The sequence below is a fragment of the Apis mellifera genome, linkage group LG5 (assembly GCF_003254395.2).
Source record: "Apis mellifera strain DH4 linkage group LG5, Amel_HAv3.1, whole genome shotgun sequence".
NCBI classification, from domain to species: Eukaryota; Metazoa; Arthropoda; class Insecta; order Hymenoptera; family Apidae; genus Apis; species Apis mellifera.
Genome location: NC_037642.1, coordinates 9,457,699 through 9,480,184, shown reverse-complemented (window position 1 = coordinate 9,480,184; position 22,486 = coordinate 9,457,699). Strand labels below are relative to the sequence as shown.

Below are 22,486 nucleotides of genomic sequence, written 5' to 3'. Positions count from 1 at the left end.
TATTATATAATATTTATAGTATCAAATAATGATATATGATATTGGAAAATAAGTTATATTAATTAAATATTTAGTTAAAATATTAAAATATGAATACTTTAAATTTAATTTCAAATTATTTTAAATAATTTATTGCATGCATACACTCATTAATGAAAATAATATTCAATAAAATATAGACTATCATATTACGCGCTAAAATCCTTGAGACACACGAGGCGAACCCCGTAGCGCGTTGTTGTGATCTAACATGGCGGAGTGTAGTGTTGTGGCTGCTCAGTGTCTATGTCAATTTTAGAGTGATTTTGCTTAATAAGAACGGAAGAATTGCAATGGTTGACGATCGTGATATTACAAAAAATCGAATAAAATAATTGTGTACTTATGAGTATTTGTATTACAAAAGGATTGACTTTAATTTGGGTTTCGTTTGTCGCGGGAACAGTACACAGCGGTGAGAGAGCACGCAGAGTGCCGTCTCCTTACCAACAAAATTTTCTTCTGATCTTCTACGATAACAAGTTGGTCTCTTCAACTGATTTGACAAACAATTAAGATTTAATAGCCTTCTTTATACACAACACGTGATAACGAAAACGTGCACGACGTAGTTTTCCCGCGCGTCTTGAGAGGTTTTCTTGGCGCAAGAATCAGGCTTATGCAACGAAGAGCGCATAAACATCTATTACGGTAAACAATCTTATTCCGTCAATCGAACTTGAAAGAATGTGAACTACGTGACAGATCATCATTGCTCGAATTTTATTTTAACAATTTTAGTGACAAAATTCAATATTGTGTAAGTTTGTTAAACGAGATATTACAGAATTAGTGAAAAAGATAAGAAAGAACATATAAGCTGGTGAAATCTGTAAAATTGTCAATAATTGTTAGAAATGAACAAAAAATCCTTATGGTGTATTTATTAATTAACAATTACGTCATTAATTTGTCTAAGTTATCAAAAAAAAAATCTTATATATGAATCAGAATTATAAAAGGATCATATATATTTCAAAGTATTTTTGTCTTATAAAGTTAACCTTGTAATAAAAAGCCTTAATGGGTTTCAAAGAAATAAATGACAGATCGATATATGCAGATTTTGTTGCATTTGTCGACATATTAGAAAGTTGAGAATTATTCATACATTTGTTCAAAAAGCCAAAGAGTTGGTGAAATTTAAAGGGATGCAAGATAGTTGGTGATATAAAATAGGGTTTATAAGTTAATTTTTACAACATGACGGATACACGTAGAAGAGTAAAATTGTATGCTCTTAATGTTGATAGACAATGGGATGATCGTGGTACAGGTCATGTTTCTTCTTCATATGTAGATAGACTGAAAGGAATTTCACTTTTAGTTAGAGCAGAGAGTGATGGTTCAGTTTTATTGGAAAGTAGAATACAACCTGATACAGCATATCAGAAGCAACAGGTAATAAGAAAAATTATTAATTATTTTTAATAATAATTTTTAATATTATTTAATCAAATAAAAAAAATTTTAAAAATTAAAAATAAAAAGTAAAAATAATTATACACTAAAATTATATATTATTTATATACAATATATAATTTATACATAATTTTTATTGAGAATAACTAATAAAAAAATAGAAATTAGATAAAAATAATATAAATATTATATATATTAAATAAAAATTATGATAATATAAAAATTGTAAAAAATAATTTATTATTTATTTTAGGATACTTTAATAGTTTGGTCAGAAGGAGAAAATTTTGATTTAGCCTTAAGTTTTCAAGAAAAGGCTGGCTGTGATGAAATTTGGGAAAAGATATGTCAAGTTCAAGGAAAAGATCCATCTGTTGAAATTACTCAAGATATTGTTGAAGAATCAGAAGATGAACGATTTGATGATATGTCAGATGCTGCACCTCCAATAGAATTGCCTCCATGTGAATTAAGTCGATTGGAAGATATTAATGAACTTATAGGAAATTGTCTATCTTCTCAAATGCGAAAAGATAAATTAGCATTGGCTTTGGAATCAGAAGGTTATATCAAAAAACTACTAAATCTATTTCATACTTGTGAAGATTTAGAAAATATTGAAGGATTGCATCATTTGTATGACATATTTAAAAATATTTTCTTACTTAATAAGAACACATTATTCGAAGTTATGTTTAGTGAAGATACAATTTTTGATGTTGTTGGATGTTTGGAATATGAGCCAACATTACCTCAGCCAAAGAGGCATAGAGAATATCTTCGACAGTTAGCCAGATTTAAGCAAGCAATTCCTATTACAAACGCTGAGCTATTAGCAAAAATTCATCAAACGTATCGAGTTCAGTATATTCAGGATGTAGTGTTACCAACTCCAAGTGTATTTGAGGATAACATGTTAAACACATTGAGTAGCTTTATATTTTTTAATAAGGTTGAAATAGTAACCTTAATACAAGATGACGAGAAATTCCTTACTGAACTATTCCGTCAGTTAACTGATGAAGCAACATCAGATAATAAAAGACGAGATTTAGTTCTTTTCTTAAAAGAATTTTGTAACTTTTCTCAGAATCTTCAACCACAAGGAAAGGAGGCCTTTTATAAAACTTTAACTGCACTTGGTATATTACCTGCTCTAGAAATTACTTTAGCAATGAATGATGCCCAAACAAAAACCGCCAGTATAGATATATTGACTTATATAGTAGAATATTCTCCAAGTGTTGTTAGAGATTATACATTGCAACAAATAAATAATACAGAACAGGACCAAATGTTAATAAATGTAATAGTTGCTCAACTTGTTGGCGATAGTGATCCAGAGTTGGGTGGAGCAGTACAATTAGCTGGTGTGCTACGCTTGCTCCTAGATCCAGAAAATATGTTGGCTTCTGTTAACAAATCAGAAAAGACTGATTTCTTAAATTACTTTTACAAAAATAGTATTGGAACATTGATAGCACCATTGTTAGCAAATACAATTGGAGAACGACCAGCAAGAGAAGATTATAGAACAGTACAGCTTTTAGGATTAATTTTAGAATTACTATCATTTTGTGTAGAACATCATACTTATCACATAAAAAATTGCATATTGAACAAAGATCTGCTCAAACGGATATTAGTTTTGATGAAATCAACACATACATTTTTAGTATTGTGTGCTTTAAGGTTTATGAGAAAAATTGTAGCTTTGAAAGATGAATTTTATAACAGATATATCATTAAAGGAAATTTATTTGCACCTGTATTTGATGCATTTGTGAGAAATAATGGTAGATATAATTTGCTGGATTCTGCTATTCTTGAAATGTTTGAATTTATTAAACTGGTAAGCATGTATATATACTTTTTTTTATATATATACAAAAAAAAGTTATATATTATATTTTATCTAATTTTATTGTAGGAAGATATTAAATCGTTATGTTCACATGTTGTTGAAAATTTTTCGAAAGAATTAGAAGCAATTGATTATGTACAAACATTTAAAGCTTTGAAATTAAGGTATGAACAGCATCAAGATAAATTGAAAGATCGAGATAGAGCAAATCTTGATAGGTATATATTTTTAAATAAACAATTTTTTGAACAAATTATCTTCTATAAAAAATAGTTTTAATATATATATTTCAATTATAATTATTTAGCGTTCCATCCATACTGAGAAATAGTCGATATAGAAGGGACCAGAGACAATTAGATGAAGAGGAAGAAATGTGGTTCAATGAAGAGGAAGACTTTGATGAGGGTGAGGCGATCGTACCCGCAACAGCAGCAGATCTCGTGCCTCCGGCTTCTGCTAAGAAACAGTCATCAACTTCAAATTCTGCACTTAATCCTGCTCTTGCAGATTCTAAAAGTCATCATCAACAGCAGCAGCAGCAACAGTCCGTGTTAAACAATAATACTGCTAATAATAATATTACCTCACAACAATCACAAATTAATAATTCCTCTACAACAACGAATGAATCTCCGATTACATCGGAAATCAATCCAAATTCAACTATTGGCGCGGTAGAAAAAACTGGAACTGCATTATTTAAAAAAGTAAAGTTTTTTTTTTATAAAAATATTATATTCAATTATTTAGAAGTTATATTATTATATAGATTATTAAGATACATTTATAATAATATACGTTTTTTAGGGCTTGGTCGATTACGAAGGAGATTCAGACGAAGAAGACGAAGATGCCGAGGTTACACCCTCTCCAAAACGACAAAGATTGTCATAGTAGGCAAATTGGGAAAAAACTGAGGAATTTGTGATTTTTAATTGCTGCTACTATTTCTGGCCCTTCTACGTGCATAAAAAACTCAATCAGATGATCGTACTGATAACTTTTTGTACCAGATAAACGATCATCTTTAAGTGTGTGGATATAATGAGGTTACGTGTTCACAATATAGTGAAAACTGACATACCTCTTTGTGCTGGGTTGTGTATAAATATGCAAAAACATCAGAACTGAATGCAGGTGGGTGAAAGGGTCTAGGAAATGGAATATATATATATATAATTAGGATTTAAAAAAAAATAAATGATGAACCAATATGATATAAAGAAAGAGAGAACTTTCTTAAAATAAGAAACTAAAACATATGATAAAGTTGTGGCATAATATTGGATGACCACATAAGTGTTAAAAATAATAAGGTTTTAACAAGAAATAGTCCATTCCACATTGTCTGGAAATACCCCATATACTAGGAAAAATTATTTCACGAATAGGCTAAGAAACTCTAGCCAGGCCTAGTGGTTCTAACAAGCAGTCTCTAAGCATATGCTTAGATTCATATAATAATTGAAATTGACTTTATGTCATATTTACATTTATTAAGAAGAAACTTACTATGTAAAAAAAAAAAAAAAAAATTACATGTAAAAGTACATGATGTACCGCACAAAAACAACTAAGTGTTTTGTTTTGCCATCCATACATTTTTTTATTCGTGTGATGGGCAATGAGACTTTAAAAGAGTCAAACATCATGAAACTTTATCCAATTTAAGGGAAATAGTATTTAGTTTGTATATATATGTATATTTGTAACGATTGTAAAACAACTATTCGTAGGTAAAGCAGAGAAAATGCGATTCCTTTACAAATTCAGTTCCCATTTAAAGTTCTTTGAATGAGCTTTTCGGTTGTCAATGTAAGTAGTAGAAATTGTACAATAAACATATTTGATTTGTGTATATTTACCAGTTTGCACTTCATGTCCGCAATTCACTCCTTGATGTAAAAGAAAAAGTATATGTGAAAGTGTTTTGCAATCTTGAGCATTCAATATGATATATCATATACGTATAAATTATTCGTAATTAATATGGATAAGAATAGAAGCTTGATATTATTGTACTTTGTAAAGAAATGATAAAAAAAATGAAAATATTAAGTAAATCTATGAAAATTTATTCTTGCGAAATTCTATTATATATAACATTTATAGAATTATTTGTTTTTATCTAAATTATTTTTTGTGTGACATTTCCTTTTTTTTTTTAATTGATGATAAAGAAAGAAAAAAGATAATGAAGTGTTTCAAAGAAAGCATTATGTTAATGAAAATCATACAAACGATGAACATTATTTTTAGCGTTAATATCATGTCAAAATTGAAATGAAAATTCATTATCTACATCAGCTCCAGATAAAAATGTCTACTTAATTTTTGAACTACTAATGCACAACCGAGAAAGCTGGTGTTATAATGGTTTAACGTCCTTTTAATTTATAACGATATGAGTTTCCTTAGAATGTTTTTTTCTTTATTTTCTTTCTTTATATTTAACATTATATTAAGACCATGTGCCTCCATCTTGATTGAATTAATTCAAACAAAGTGGAACGGAAATATTATAAGCTAATGTATAAATATTTCACATCGATCTCCATATATCGTGAACAGAGTTTCTAAGACTGCTTTTGACATGTATATGTATATTAAACATTTTTCGTAAATATTATACGTATACGTACCGTACGCATATACGCATATACATATATATTAACTTATGATACTAAGAAGAGATGATTTTTGAAAATTAATTCAATCGCAAGATATAAGCGAAAAGAATCTATTAATATCAAAGTAGGCAAATTCGCTGGAGCTGAGTGATATACATGTATATAAGAAGAAAGAAAAATAAAAAAAAAAAGAATGTAATTTGGATTGAATATGAAAATAAGGAGTGATCTAGGCGATTTAGAGAGAGAGAGAGAGAGAGAGAGAGAGAGAGAGAGAGAGAGAGAGAGAGAGAGAGAGAGAGAGAGAGAGAGAGAGAGAGAGAGAGAGGAGAGAGAGAGAGAGAGAGAGAGAGAGAGAGAGAGAGAGAGAGAGAGAGAGAGAGAGAGAGAGAGAGAGAATATAAAAGTGAAATTATAATAAAGGCTAATAATTAAGAGGATATCGAGTAATGTTATCCTTTATGTGTTTCATATAATGTTCAAGATTTATTCGATATTAATGACAAAAAAATTAAAATAATCTTGCATTAGATATATTTTAAAGGGAACTGTAAGTAAGAGGAAGAACGTTGGAAAAGGAAAGAAAAAGAATCGATATTTAAATAATAAAGTGTGGTCGTAAATGCTATATAAGCTAAATTTCATACCCACGCAGACACTCATATATACATATACTTATATGAAGTGTTTCAGATTTGTTGTGCATTGCTTTCATTATTATTATTTTCTTATTTAATATTCTTATTATCGGTGCTTTGAATATATATAAGAAAAAAATGAAATTGTTGAATACAAGCTTGAGGTATATTATGTTCCTCAAAGGAACGCATTACTCGAGTATTCGAAGATCAAGAAAATGAAACCAATTAATGTTTTTCTTTTTTTTATTCCAGCTCTTTGTTTAATATGCATGTATTATTTGCTTTTTTCATATTTCGCTTTTGCAGTCGATTATAATTATATAATCGATTTATAATTTTATTTATAGTCGATTCTTTCTTAACCAGAAGAAAATCGATTTTATGATTATATATATATATATATATATATAATCATTTATATATATGCTATATATACATATATATATATATATGTATCTATGTATGTATATATATATATATATTCAATGAATCTTATTTAATATTTAATATAATTGTTGAAAATAGTAAATACTTTTGCAATTTTTTCTTTCTGATTGAAAGAAAAAAATTTTAAACATTTTATGTAAAATCAGTGCCGCTGAAAGTTAAAAGAAATCGTACAGTCGTTATACTTTGATGTAATGTCATATGATATTACATAATTTAAAAATAAAGAAAAAAATAATTGAACACATTGTATAATATCACGTGTTAATAATATAATATAATATAATATAATATAATATAATATAATATAATATAATATAATATAATATAATATAATATAATATAATATAATATAATATAATATAACACGCGCACGCGCGCATACACACATACACATACACACTCACTCACTCAGTCACACGCACGCATGCACGCACACACGCGCACTCAAAGAAAAAGACATCTTTTTATATAAGAAGATATTCGTAAAAAGTTAAAAAAAAACCATTTGAATTTAGAGCAAACAATAAAAAAAAAGATATCTGTAGTTATTTATTAAAAACTTTGATTTATGTATAGTATGATAATAATTAAATGGAAAACCGTGGAAAAGAAATATTTTGCATTTTATTCTAGAGAAGTATAAATGATAATTGATTAGATGAACAAGAAATTCGAATTGTTGAATTCATGGTGAAAAGCGAGTAGTGAAAATTCTTATATTTTATATATTTTAATTAGTAATCAATTTAAAAAATTATATATATTAATATATATATATATAATTTTAAATAATATAATATAAACAAGATGCATAAAGAATTTTAAATTTCATAAGTATTTTGATTTTGATTTTGTTTTACAAATATAAAATTTATATTATTATATTATTATTTAAATTAAAGAATACTCGTATTTTGTCACGAAATTATTATTTGTCTATATAATCATATAACTAAAAGAAAGTGAGTGAAGGAAAGAAGTGAGAATGATAATTGTGTGTTACACAGAATAAAAGTATGTTGTAGAAGTGCGGAGAATTAAATAAAATCTAAAATTAAAAGAACTGATCAATAATCAGAATCATAACTTACCTCAATGTTTAATCACAAAGAATAAGAAAAAGAAAGGATATTTCTTTGTATAAATATAATGGTCATTGATTTTCAATTCTATTTATCTTCTAATTGTGATTTGTACAATTTGTGCTATTAGATAATTATATGTAAAACAAATTTTACAGCGTATTTATAATTTTCTGAAAGCATTTATTAAAAGCTGTGTATTACACAACTTTTATGTTATCTTCGCATTCTCTTCTCTTTACATCGATCAAATAAAAAATATAATTTCATTTGAAGAATTAATTATACATAAAAAAACAAATATAAAAATTGAAAAATTTACAGATGTTAATTTTCGTCTGTAAAATATGTGAAAAACATATAAGAAACATTATGTTTTTTTTATTTTTTATTTATTTATATCATTCTTGAAGATTTATGCAAATTGTTATAAAAAGATTCTATGCTTTTTCTTTTTATTTTTTTTTCGTGTTTTATTCAATTTCTTTCACGAATAAAATTAATATCAATGATTATAATCATGAGAACGCATCGAATGAGTAAGAGAAAATAATGCAAGTGACCTTAAAAAACTATTTATCATTTTGTCGGTATTCATAAGCGGAAATATATACTTATATGCAAACTGTAATGATCCTAAATCAGACTTATTTCAATTCAAAGGTAAAATAAACCGATGTAATGAATATTTAAAATTGTATACAAAAAAGAAAAAAAACTATATTCATTTTGTTTAGGCGTAACTATAAATTAATTTTGTTATTTAGATTGATCATCTTAATTCAAAGTTTGTAAACGTTACCTTACAAACTTTTTTCCTGTTTTTATGCTAAATGTCTAAAAAAAAAATGTAATTTAATCGTTGTATATGATATTTCTCGAAAAAATATTCTTACCGCGATAAATACTAATGTCCCGATTTCTTTATAAGAATCGTTATTATTAATTCGTTTGTTTACGCACTACCTCAGTTTGGAGACGAGCTGCGAGTGCTTTGCGTACTTGCAATATGGATGGATCTAGAGATTCTGGTAATTTTAATTCTTGCTCCCCTTTTATCGTTGCTTCCGCTATTGTTCTTGCAGAACTCGGTCTGATTGAAATCATTTCCAATCGTTGACTTCTTGCTTCTTTTTTTAATGCTACCAATTTATCGCGTCTAGCCTTCAAGTAAGCCTGTCTCTTTTTTATATCTTCTTCTGATATCTAAAAAAATTAATATAATAAATAGCATAATGAATTTGATTTATGTGTTCCTATATAAATAATTATTATAAATTATAAAATTATTATAAATACATTTTGTTCGTCTGATTTTAATTCAGTTGTAGATATAGGATTTAAAGGAAGCGCTTTAGGGAATCTGTGAGTATCTTTTTCTTTTTCTTTATCTTCCTCATCCTCTTCTTTTTCTCTTTTAATTTTAATTTCTTTTTTTTCTTCTTCTTCTTTTACTTCTTTAAAAGATGATTGTGGATCTTCCTTTTTCTCTTGTGATATTTTTAAAGCTTCTGATAACAATACCCTTTCGTTATTATATTTAGCTGTCAAACGTTCGTGTTCTTTGATGAGCGAAGTTTCTGAGGATATATTTTGATCTTTCGAATCATTTTCCAATATATGTTTCCTATATATTTTTGTCTCGATAATTTTAAGTCAATTACAATATTTTAATTATATATAATTATATATATATATATATATATATATATATATATATATATATATATATATATATATATATGATTTATTTTATTCTTATAGATGAGGATAACAAGACTTACTGAATTAATTCTTCCATGACTAGAGGATCTTCATTTAATGTATCTGTTTCATACATCAAGGATACAGGTGTGAGGCCATATTTTTGCTCGATCATATTCAAAGCTTGTAGTTGAAGTTCTAGGTTCTTCTGTATCATCATTCTCTTGAATATCTCGTACTCGTTCGCAGCCCATATTTGTTCGAACAAATTCTGAAATAAGTATTAAAATCAATACACGTTCTATATTTTTCTATCTTCTGTTTAAGAAATTTATTCAACTCGCCTGTTGGAATTGTATAGGCATTGTATATTTATTTACGGTACAAGCGTACTCGAATTGTTCCGGAGTGATTCCCATGTCTTCCATAAAACAACCAAGCAATAAATCCACCAGATTTTTGTACTCCTGATATATCTTTTGATACTCATCATTTTCCTCGACATCCGCTTCGAATACTGTGAAAAAACAAAACAAAAAAAAATCGATTTAAAGTATAAGATAACGCTTTTGAAAAATTAAAAGATTCGTTTTTCGTACGATGTTTGAATAAAATGGTAACATCCTTTCTTGTAATTTTCCATAAATCTAGAATTAATAGAAATAATGTCATCTTCAAGAGAATTTTCAAGAAAGTCTTAAGGAAGAAATAAATATTAATATAGATGATATAAAATAATTCATTGCATAAATATTTCAACTTACTGAGCGATTTCTCTTCAATGAAAGTAATGAGAGGCGTAGACCAAATGGGACCTTGAAGAAAACCAATCAAAGAGTCGAAGACCCAAGCGCTATCATCTTTATCGTTCATTCTGATACGATGCGGAGAATTCTTTTTAACACGTTTAATTGATTTTTTGCGTATTTCTTTGCAATAAAGGTTTGACACGTATTATTGGTGTCCCTTCTTAAGCGTAGTCATAGTTACCATATGGCAAAACACTTTGCTTTAGACTTGCGCGAATGAACAGAAGCGATATTAATACATAATTCTTTATTTGAATTTTTTTTATTATAGAGTAATATTTTTAATAGAATAGGTTTAGCAATAATTATAAAATGTCCTTGATTCATTCTGGTGTTTTTATTTATTATACATAACTTGCACATTATGTAAGATTTTCCTCCTTCTGTAAAAACAATTAATTTATATTACTTATTTATAATAAAAAGAAGGATAGAGAGAGTGTATTAGTTTTTATAAGTTCCTAAAATAAGATAATGAATGTTTTGTAGGTAGTTATAATTATTTATTCGTTAGGAAATAAATGATAAACGAATATACAATATATTATATATAAATAAAATGTTTGATAATTGGCGATCTGAAAGAAAGTGATTTTACATATAAGATATTAGATCATCATTACATATTAGATCATCTTATTTTTATATATAAAATCACTTACTTTTTTATCATAATACCAATTACCAGATATTTTGTATATGTATATAAAAAAAAACTAATTTTAATTACATACATAAAATATACATTGCAAAAACAAATTTTAAGAATTATGTCAACATATATACAAAATAAAAAAATGTTGTGAATTATTATAAATTTTCAGATTTTTTTTAGAAATTTATGATTGGATAGAATTATTACTAATTTGTATAAAATCAAATTACAAAAAAAGAAAAAAAAATATTAATACAATGAAAGATATAATTCTCATAGATATTATTTACAATATTTCTATTTTCTCATATCTTAATCAAAATAATCTTAATAAAAAAAAATATTTGTAGCATAATATAATAAATTATGTACAACAATATTATCTTCAGAGATTTACAATTGGAAATTATGTTGAGAATGATTCAAAGTATTTGTTGAGATCGTATGGGCTGGATGCGATGGCGCTGGTGTATAGAGGCTGTGATGTGAATGAGATTTTGCTCTAGAGAGTTCACTATAGCGATCCTGTTCTGGCGGAGCAACCAAGAGAACTGGTCGTAAGGAGAGAGATTTTCGGGAACCAGCAACACTCTGTGCTTCGTTTACATATCCTGGATTTACTTCACCTAAAGTGAAAAGAATATTTTAAAGATATTGCATTTGTAGAACATTAATTGTTTATGAGATATTGTGATGAAAAGTTTTAAAGGGAGTATAAAAAAAAATAAAAGAAATATCAAAAATAGATCGCAAGAAGTTATAAATTATTTTTTCTTTCAAATTCATTTTCTCAATTTTGTAAATATGATAATCATAAATAAATTCATTTCATTTAGACTTCAGTCAAAAGACTTTAGACAGACGTCAATCGAAATTTAATTCTTATGTATAAAAGAAAGACCTATACCTTTATATAAGGAACCATTGTTGAACGGTTCTGGTTGAAGTCTGACATGTCTAGATGCAAGGATAAAAGCGAGCGCAGCCAAAGTAGCAGCGTCTAAAGCGGCAATCGCTGCTAACGGTATTGCCCATCTAACTGCACAAGCTCCTGGATTGTATCTATTAAATATAATTATTAAAATATAATTAATTTTTCCACTAAATTTTAATCGAAATAATAGTTCGTTCTGAATGAAAAATTAAAATAAAAATAATTAAAAAAAAAAAAAAAAAATAAAATAATTGCATTTATCATTATTAGTAAGTATTTTATGTATAATAAGAAAATAACCATTTTAATGTTACTATTTTGATATTAAATGCAATAGTTAGAATCAAAATAAAAATGATAAATTAAAAAATTGAAAATTAGATCATTATGAAGAACATATTGTGTAAGAGATTGAATAAGCAGATATTTATTTATTAAAATATCTACCTGGATGCAGTTGCACCACAAACAGCTCGAATTAACGCTGAATCCCAGCCTAATGGATAAATGCAGACGCCGATGGCCATAGATATTGCTGAAAAAATGAAAAGAATATAATTTTTTGGATAAGGATTATAAATGTGATTTAAACAATCAACAACAAATAAATTTCTAATTATGTTAAACTTATAAATAATTTATATTCAAATTATTTTTTTTTGAAGCTATAATTCGCCGAACGAGAATATGATTAACATGGTTGGCATTTCAATGAACTGTCTCTCTTCGCGGATGTCATGTTAGAGGTCAACAGTGAAAGGTACGAGTCTTGTTTTTCTCGTTTCGTAGAATAAAACTATTTTTTATGTAAAAGAAAATGAATGATAAAATGATAAAATTTATTAATTTGAAAACAACATAAAAAACAATATAAAAAATATTGTCAAAATTTTAATCGATAATGAATGGTAATTTTTAAATGATATAAAAAATTATAAATTTGCTAATAAGAACCACTATGATATTTTTATAAATATTTTCGAATATGTAAAACATAAAAGATAAAATTGATATAGAAGTTATTTTAATGGAAATTATGACGATTATATGAAAAATTTTCGATACATATATTATATATACGCATATGTAATACATATTATGCGTATTACATATACAATATATAAATACAGTAATATATATATATGAATACAATAAATATATATATGTATTGTATAATCGATCTCTGAGACTAAAATGTTTACCTTCTATTCAGAGCTGATTCACATTTCAACCAACTTTCACTATTCGTATACAAAGCAGTCATGATTATTAGTAAATATTTTTAATCAATGATGATATTACATGTAAAACTTTTTATTAAAATTTATCTGATTATTAAAATATTCTTTAATAAAATATAAATCTTTAAAAAAATATAAAATAATATATTTTTAAATAAAAATATATATTATTTTATTAAAAATATTATATTTTTATAATATTTAAATAAATTAAATAAATCTTGGATGAAAAACTTTTTTATTCAAAATCTAGCTTATATTTTATGATATAAAGTATTTTATTCTGTTGTGAATGATAATCTTATTTATATTAATTAATGAAATAAAAAAAAAGTATAAAATTATCAAATTTTCGAATAAGCAATCATGAATATTATTACTACATCGCGTAGGATAAATCAAGCATGTCAACGTTCTTGAATTAGGTCAGTATCGTGCAGACAAGCATTTTAGAAGCATATCCGTATTTGATTAATTTAATAACTATTATTATTTCTATTGTACTATGAAAAATTTTTATTTCATTTATTTAAAAATTCATTTCTTTCTTGTTATAAATAGAATTAAAATATTAAATATTAATACAATGAAATAATATAATGACAAGAAAAATTATCAATAAACGTGAATAATCAAATAAAATATTATTTCATTCTAAAATAATATTCAATAAAAATACAATAATGAAATAACTGTGACTGAATATATTAATTATAGGGAAGTTATTCAATAGGTAAACTAGCTATTGTATATTATAATGGTTTATTTTATATTTCTCTTTTAAAACATCTCCACTTTAAACATTATTGTATTGCATTTCGCAAATACAATCTCAAGACTCTTTCTATTCTAAAAGAAAATTGACAATAAAAAAAACTTAACTAACTTTAAATCGGCAATAAATAATTTATGCTATATCAATCATTGAAATTTTATATAAATAGATATGATAAATAAATAGATTTTATATAAATGATTCTAGATAATTTTTAAAAATCAATTAAAAATTTAGAAAAAAACGGACTAAAGAAAAAAAAAAATATTGAATAATATTAATAAATTTTATAATTAATTTTATAATTAATTTAATATTAATAATTTCATTCTATTAAAGTAAATAAAGATAAAGATTTAAAAACATTTGAATGCGGCATAAGATATGTATAAATGACAAATAAAATTTATAGAAAAGTACAAGAACGTACTGAAATTTTAATTGCATCACTACCTGATTCAATAGCTTTGGTATACATAATTTTCAATTGCATTGCGATGATAAGGTATTATACAGACGATTATAGCAATAGCCCGCGAGAATACCTAATCGTGTTATATTTTCTAAAAATGATGTATTATTTTGTATGTTATTTTGTTTCGATAAAAATTTCAAAAAGTACTTATAAAGAAAAAAAATCATAGAATAAAATATTCATGTATTTCAGAAATAAATAGATCTAATAATTATAATTATCACGCACGATTAATAATAAAAGGCGCGGAATAATTACCTGAAACTACTTGCATCCAGGCGCAAATATAGAAAACTGTTGTACTCTGACAAAAGAAAAACAAGAGCATCGCACAAATAGTCAATAAAGCGATTATGACTGCGATGCCGACTAGAATAGTACTTATTCTGAAAGGAACATTCGCGATTGTCGATAGATCATCCAATCTGCCTATACATTCCTCACCTAATTCACCTAAGGGAAATAAAATGAAAAAACGATGCCAGTTACAAACAAATTCAACGAAAATTATGATATTGATTCTTGAAATTAAAAAAAAAATAAAAAAATTAATTTACCATTACCACCATAGTTGCATCTAGTCCAAAGACCGAATCTTCCTGGATTCTCGTGTTCTAAGTCACCCAGCCATTCTGGAGTGATAAAAGCTACGACTCCGATTATGGCGTAGCATATGGTGAAAATACCCCAGAGAACACCAATTGCCTTCGAATTACGAATGTAATTCGTTGCATACATATGTGACGATTCTACATATTCTATCTTCGAGCCCATTTTATTCTAATTAAACATATTTATTATTTTTTATTAAAAGATACAGTGATTTTTTAATTATTAAAATATAAATATTGGGAAATATTTAATAATAAAAATAAAATAGCTCTAAGATTTTCCTCATTTCAAGAAATATATAATAACAAAAATATATTATAAATATTAATTTTTAATTAATATTCTCGAGCAATATGTTATTTGATATTAATCGAATTTTTATTAATTCTTTTTCTAAACATTGCTATAATCATTACAAAGATTACTTTATTAATATTATTAAAGATGCAAATACATACTTTCTTTGCAAATCGATCGTCTTCAATGTTTCCTCATCACCGATTCTGCGATTTCTTGTTGAGTTTCAAGTGTCCGTTCTCACATTAAATCGGTACTAGTGCCGTTCGTGACATTTGCATCAGAATATTCACTGATAGGATTAAAAAAATACAGCACGTTTTTCTTTGTAACGACCTATTGATCAGAATGTAATAAAACGCGATTCATTAATCATATTACCTTTTTATTGGTTCGATCAAGATATAACGTTTCATTCTCGAGTTACAGATCGAAGATAAAGATTTATGTAAAAGTATTTATAAAATTCGCTGATTGATGCATCAGTTTGTAAACAGCGCACAAAACAAGGCGCGCGTTTTGATAGAAGTTTAAAATCGAAACCATCTCATTGGCTTCAATCGAGAATTACAAAATTAAAAATTTTAAACAAAATTTATATTTAAAGCATAATATGTCAATATATATTATGTTAATATATAAAAATAATAATGCAATATACTACATTATATATTAAAAAAATATAAACTTAAATTTTGAAATTAAAAAAATTAAAATAGTAACAATTTCTTAAGAAAAATATATATATTGAATTAAATTATTAAGAATTTTTATATAAAGCTTCTTCTAAATTCAATTCAATTTTTGACATACCTTCTTCTCTTCTTTTCTCCGTTAAACTCAAAGTATTTTGGAAAACATCTGTTTAAAATTAACAATCACTAAATTTCACTGGTTCACTGTATTTTATTTTATTTTATTTTTTTTTTTAAATCTTTACTTCTCTTAAATACACTTTATGGAAAGAAGAAACGAATATTCACATAGAAGAGATTAATTAAAATATTTATTTGAAAGAAAAAATTTCGATTTAAATATAAATGAGATTGCAAAAGAAGAATTAGGATAAAGGATGGTAAGTCCGTTGAATCGACTCACATAGCCGCTGCTAGCTACGAGTCGATGCAGCTGATCACCTCGACGAATGGAAAATACGTCTTAAAGAGGACAAGCTATGATAGCGCGTTGTGTAGCTCAAGATGGCTGTCCAGGTGAACTAAGGTTGCCAAGTAAGTAAAAAAGAGGGAGACTAATGTAAGAGAATGAGATGAGAACTGTGAATGGGGCCTTTTTACGGGCCCTGAGCTCAAGAGAAAGGTGATGTCGTTACAGAACCAATGCAGGGAGTAGGGATGTCGACTTGTATGTAAGCTTTTCTTCAGAGACTATTCTCTGTTGCATTGAAAAAATAAAAATGAATGTTATTCTTCATGTAAGAAAAATATATTATATTTTTAAAAATACTAATTTAAAAATATTGAATAAACGAAGAACATTTTCTACCTTTTTTTTTACATATAATATTGATAGATATTGTAAAACATATGTAATATTATTTATACAATTATCATTTGAAACTTTCAAATAGAAACAAATATTAATAAAAAAAAAATATTTTAAATATAAATTAAATAATTTCAGAATTATTGAAAATAGATATAAATCGAATATGAAATGAAAAGTTATATATTTTTTCACATGGTTCCGGATTCTACATATTTTTGTAATGACGTGATAACATTATTACTGACTATACCTCTCGAATTTATTATATCTCTATAAAACATATTTAGTTTCTATTATATTAAATTGAAATTCTATGGAAAAAATTCTAAGATAAAATTAATATTTTTTTTAAGATTGTATGATGTTATTATATTAAATAATACAAATATTAATTTACAGATACATGATTTAGATATTGACTAATTTTAGTTTTGAGAAAAAATATAGTATTTAATATTAATTTCAAATATTTTTTTAAAATTAAATGACTAACAAAAATTAAAATTATGCAATTTTTAATTTGTTTATCTTACCTTATTTCATTTTTCAAATTTTAAATTACTATTGTCATTTTATTATATATTTTTTCACTTTAATCATCAAGTTTAAATAAGTTATAAATAAATAGTTTAAATAAAAATTAATTTATTCATATTTGAAGTATGTTTTGAATAAATATAGTTATTTAAAAAATTCCCTATTAAGTATATTCTATTGCCATCTATCTACATTATTTAAATATGCATTTTGTTTTGAAAATATATTTCTAACCTATATACAATCTAAAAATGGCTAATAGAACAGTAAAAGATGCGAAATCTATTAGAGGTACAAATCCACAATATTTAGTAGAAAAAATAATTAGATCTCGAGTATATGATTCAAAATATTGGAAAGAAGAATGCTTTGCTTTAACTGCAGAACTTTTGGTTGATAAAGCTATGGAATTGAGGTTAGTAAATATTGTTAAATTAATAATTTAACTAAACTATTTGCGGTTTTATTTATGTAATATATTATTTAATTGTTTTTATTATATATATTTTGTATATATTATATATGTCTTAATTACACAATTTTTATCATATATATTTTTGGAATTTTTTAAAATTTTATAGTTAGAATATAAGATAACAAAAACAAATATATTTTATATAGATACATAGGTGGTGTATATGGTGGAAATGTAAAACCAACACCATTTCTTTGTTTAATATTAAAAATGTTACAAATACAACCTGAAAAAGATATTATAGTAGAATTTATAAAAAATGAAGAATTTAAATATGTTCGTGCTTTGGGAGCTTTGTACATGAGATTGACAGGATCTTCTTTAGATTGTTATAAATATTTGGAACCATTATTTAATGACAATAGAAAGTTAAGAAGACAAAATAAGCAAGGTAAATTTGAATTGATCCATATGGATGAATTTATAGATGATCTTCTTAGAGAAGAAAGATGTTGTGATGTAATTCTACCAAGAATACAAAAAAGACATGTTCTTGAAGAAAATAATGAATTAGGTAAATTTTTTAATTTATAAAATAAAATATGAATAAAAAATTCAAATAATCATTTCTATGTTATAGAAGCAAAAATATCTGCATTAGAAGATGATATGGATGAAGGAATAGAGTCTTCAGAAGATGAAGATATACCTCCAGTTAAAGAAGAAACTCGTAAAAGAACAGATGATCATGATAGGGATAGAGATCGTCATAGAGATAGAGATAAAAGACATTCGCGTTCCGATAAAAAATCTGATAGAGAAAAACAGAGATCGAGAAGTAGAGACAGAGATAGAGATAGACGAGAACGAAAACGAAGTAAATCTCCCAAAAATCATTCTTCGCATAAAGATAAAGATAGAGATAAAGATCGACATAGACGAGATGATAGAGATAGAGAAAGAGATCGAGATCGAGAACGAAGACGAGAACGTGATAGAGCTAGGCATTGAATTGAAATATCAAGATATGAAAAATATTGTACAGAATATTGATTTTTATAATTACCAGGTAAATAAAAAACATAAAATGATATATTTCTTGAATTTTTTTATCATATATATTGCATTTCGATTGCGATTAACAATAATGTGTAACATATACAAGGAATAGTTTCGTATTAAAATTATAGGATTTTATATCTATAGAAACGCTACATAGTAGCTTATAATACCCGTACATTATATGTTGTGACAATATTTGTTTTTTTTTTTTTTTTTTTTTAATGTCATTCTATTTATTCTATTTGGACTCATTACTTTCGGTTTAATATCATGAAACAATGACCATTTTTACGTTTATTTACAAAATTTTAGAGGAAATTTATCACTGTCATTGTTAAAAACAAATTATTTTACAATTTGTAAAATTACGTTTTATTTTAAATGATATAAAAAGATATTGTATTTTAAATAATCTTTTTTTAACAATGCAATGACAAATTTTCTCAAGCACCATGTATTAAAATAAATTGAAAATGTCATAGCCTGTCTATAAATGTAATCCACATTACATGCGTAATGTCTTAAATATATACATTTTCACATGTGTACTTAATAGTACTTTTTATAATAAAAAATGGTGAGCAAAATATAGTATCAAGTATCATATAAGAGAAACGTGAATGCATTTATCGTGAATATAATAATTTTTTTTAGCAATTTATAATTCGTTAGATCAATATAAATAATTAATGCATTTCACGTCATTTTAAATTAAATTATGTCCCCCCAAATATACATTTTTATAATTTTTTAAAATTTATTATATCGGTATTTAAAATGTGGGTGAATTTAAAATAAATAATCTTTCTTCCTCTTTTTTTATCCATTTTAACAATTTACTCACTGCCTCAATTGCATCAGGTTTTGTTACAAGTGGTTCAAATGTAACATATAATTCAAAACCTAATGTTACCTATAAAATATATACATATTAATTGCAATATCATGATAGTTTTTATTACTATTTTTATTATATTTATTATTATTTATTATATTTTTTTTATTATATTATTATCATTTATTTGATCTTACCCATGCTAACATAGTCTCTTTATCTAATTGTTGGAATATAAGTTTTAATGGTCGATTTGGGCTGTGTAATCTGTGATGTAAACATTGATAAAGCCCTAACAAACTATAAAAAAATTAAATTAATTAATTTTTTCATTATTTTCATTATTTTTATCTGATTATTTTATATTTTTTAATACTACCGTTCTATTTCTTCATCTGTTGTATATGGAGGTTGAAATCCAGGACTCCAAAATTGTGCTGTGCTTCTACATTTATATAAAACATGTCGCATTTCTGGTAATCCAATATCAGCAGTTTTAATTGGTGGTTTATTCATAGATTCATTAATTGCTTCTAAACAATTTGTTCTTCTTAATTTTTCTACAATTTTCTATAAAATTTATTATTATTTTTAATATTATTTTTTAAACATTTTATAAACATTCATTGTGTCACCTACTTGTTTTGCTTCAGAAAGAATAAAAAAGACATCTCTATCAACTGTAAGTAACAATAAGCATGCCTGACAATCCTCAGCCAAATATGATACATGTCCATGCATATAACCATTGGCATCAAACTTTGGTAGACATATTGGTGTCCAACTTTCAGCAGTCTTAAGTGACTCTGAACTATCAACTAAGTTTTGTATTATATGTAAATCCACAGGATGTAAAAAAAATTTGTTCATTCTAACTAATGTTACTAATTGATTATTAGCTAGAAGTATTGCAAATACTAAATTCTGAAAAATGTCAATTAATTCTGATTAATATTGTTTATAAAAATTGTAATATTTTAATATAATGTTAATTTAAATAATCTCTAAGTTGTATTACCTTGATTTTACCACATGTTTGAATAATAGTTTGTGTAATAGAACTTCTCATGGATGGTAATAAAGGCAAACATTTAATAGCTCCTAAAAAGAATGCAGGTTCTCTGTCCATAAAATTTAATAAATGATCTATCAGTCTTTCACTACCAGTTAATAATCTTCTTAAATCAAAATTTCTACGTTGTTCATATACTCTAGTTAATTGTGACTGGGTTAACACAGAAATTATTTGGTTATATACATATCTGCAATAAAAAATTATTTATATAAATAAAGTAGTATTAAGAAAATTAAATAAAGTAGTATATATTCTATTATAATATACAAACGTTAATTGTAATGTAAGTTGAGGTACAGTTTCAAGTGTTTTTGACACTGCAACTAGAATTAATGGACCTTTTACAACAAATACAAAATTAGTATCTCCTGCATGAACAGATCTAATCATGTCACTGCCTGCTTGAACAAACGAAACTAAAGCTTGCATAACACCCATAACTGTGACTAGTTTGTCTTCTGAACTATATCTAGAGTATATGGGTTTTCCTGCTTGGCTTAAAATAAATACATGTTTTTTTTGTGCTAACCATGTTCTACAACGTAAAGGATCTGAATCAATACTACTTTGACCTAATCGATGTGTAACATCCTCCTAAAACATAGAATTTTAATTAAATTAAACAAATTTGATTAAGATTTTCAATATATATAATTCAATAATAATTTTTAGAAAGAAACAACTTTTTGAATGATTCTTATAAATTATTAAAAAACAATCTTTATTATTTTTATTCGATATTTGAATTAATTCATTAAATTTTTTTTTTAAATTGAAATACATTTTTTAAAATAATATTTAAAAAAAAAGGTTATGAAACATACTAATTCGGAATCATCGAGTGAAGTTGTTTTTTGAAGTTCTTGTGGATTGGATGCAGTAGGTGTAATTGGAATGTCTTGAACATCTTCTTGTATCTCTGAGATAGTACTCGTTGTGCTTTCTTTCATTTGTTTATCATCAATGCTATTGCTCATCTCTTGCTCATACTCTTCAAAACTATCGGTTGTAACAAGCATTGTTTCCGCAGAAGCACCAGGTTCGATACCTGGTTCGGCAATACCATCATCGATGTTATTAGGCTCTTTTGCAGCCATTTTTATAATGAAAACACTTCTGATCTGCTACTATTTTAAAATTTCTTTTCTTAATTGACATTTAACAGCAACCCATGACGGATTGGCCGCCATTGTTAAATCTGATTTATTTGGAACAAATTGCACAAACTGAAAACAGTATTGCCAATTTAAATACATTTTAAGAAAATCACTAGATTAGAGTTTACAAATGTTAATCGATTATATTTTAAGTAATGAAAAAAAATTAATTATCTTTTAATAGTTTAACGGATGATCAATCAATATTTCAAAATTAATATTAATAATTTTTTCAATAGTATTGAGTAAATATTGAATATTCAATA

The 22,486-nt window shown here is 25.6% G+C and overlaps 5 protein-coding genes across 7 annotated transcripts; 2 read left to right on the top strand and 3 right to left on the bottom strand.

Annotated features, from left to right (window-relative positions):
- The first annotated feature begins 212 nt into the window (after positions 1–212).
- On the top strand, positions 213–5,192 carry LOC410056 (serine/threonine-protein phosphatase 4 regulatory subunit 3). Of its 2 annotated transcripts, XM_006567876.3 has the most exons (6): positions 213–1,440; positions 1,715–3,313; positions 3,392–3,543; positions 3,633–3,733; positions 3,836–4,035; positions 4,136–5,192. In XM_006567876.3, the coding sequence occupies exons 1-6, from the start codon at positions 1,243–1,245 to the stop codon at positions 4,220–4,222; spliced, it is 2,337 nt and encodes a 778-aa protein (XP_006567939.1). In that variant the 5' UTR covers positions 213–1,242; the 3' UTR covers positions 4,223–5,192. The 2 variants fall into 2 exon arrangements, with proteins under 2 accessions (XP_006567939.1, XP_006567938.1); XM_006567875.3 differs by having other exon boundaries at positions 3,633–4,035.
- A 3,013-nt stretch (positions 5,193–8,205) lies between these two features.
- On the bottom strand, positions 8,206–10,708 carry LOC100576859 (cilia- and flagella-associated protein 36). The gene is made up of 5 exons (XM_006567877.3): positions 10,600–10,708; positions 10,180–10,352; positions 9,916–10,106; positions 9,431–9,758; positions 8,206–9,337 (listed from the first exon to the last, which is right to left on the bottom strand). The coding sequence occupies exons 1-5, from the start codon at positions 10,706–10,708 to the stop codon at positions 9,074–9,076; spliced, it is 1,065 nt and encodes a 354-aa protein (XP_006567940.1). The 3' UTR covers positions 8,206–9,073.
- Positions 10,709–11,559: 851 nt separating this feature from the next.
- Positions 11,560–17,043, bottom strand: LOC100576826 (LHFPL tetraspan subfamily member 5 protein). Of its 2 annotated transcripts, XM_006567878.3 has the most exons (8): positions 16,732–17,036; positions 16,447–16,494; positions 15,795–15,969; positions 15,282–15,504; positions 14,983–15,177; positions 12,681–12,768; positions 12,207–12,361; positions 11,560–11,925 (listed from the first exon to the last, which is right to left on the bottom strand). In XM_006567878.3, the coding sequence occupies exons 4-8, from the start codon at positions 15,496–15,498 to the stop codon at positions 11,693–11,695; spliced, it is 888 nt and encodes a 295-aa protein (XP_006567941.1). In that variant the 5' UTR covers positions 15,499–15,504; positions 15,795–15,969; positions 16,447–16,494; positions 16,732–17,036; the 3' UTR covers positions 11,560–11,692. The 2 variants fall into 2 exon arrangements, with proteins under 2 accessions (XP_006567941.1, XP_006567942.1); XM_006567879.3 differs by having other exon boundaries at positions 15,288–15,504; positions 16,447–17,043.
- Positions 17,044–17,850: 807 nt separating this feature from the next.
- LOC100576794 (pre-mRNA-splicing factor 38) lies at positions 17,851–19,794 on the top strand. The gene is made up of 3 exons (XM_003251077.4): positions 17,851–18,091; positions 18,298–18,665; positions 18,732–19,794. Exons 1-3 carry the CDS (start codon positions 17,928–17,930, stop codon positions 19,100–19,102), a joined length of 903 nt encoding a protein of 300 aa, XP_003251125.1. The 5' UTR covers positions 17,851–17,927; the 3' UTR covers positions 19,103–19,794.
- Positions 19,341–22,277, bottom strand: LOC412707 (vacuolar fusion protein MON1 homolog A). Its single transcript, XM_396160.7, has 7 exons — positions 21,888–22,277; positions 21,335–21,657; positions 21,007–21,250; positions 20,628–20,912; positions 20,368–20,558; positions 20,186–20,288; positions 19,341–20,066 (listed from the first exon to the last, which is right to left on the bottom strand). The coding sequence occupies exons 1-7, from the start codon at positions 22,158–22,160 to the stop codon at positions 19,926–19,928; spliced, it is 1,560 nt and encodes a 519-aa protein (XP_396160.4). The 5' UTR covers positions 22,161–22,277; the 3' UTR covers positions 19,341–19,925.
- Positions 22,278–22,486: the final 209 nt, after the last annotated feature.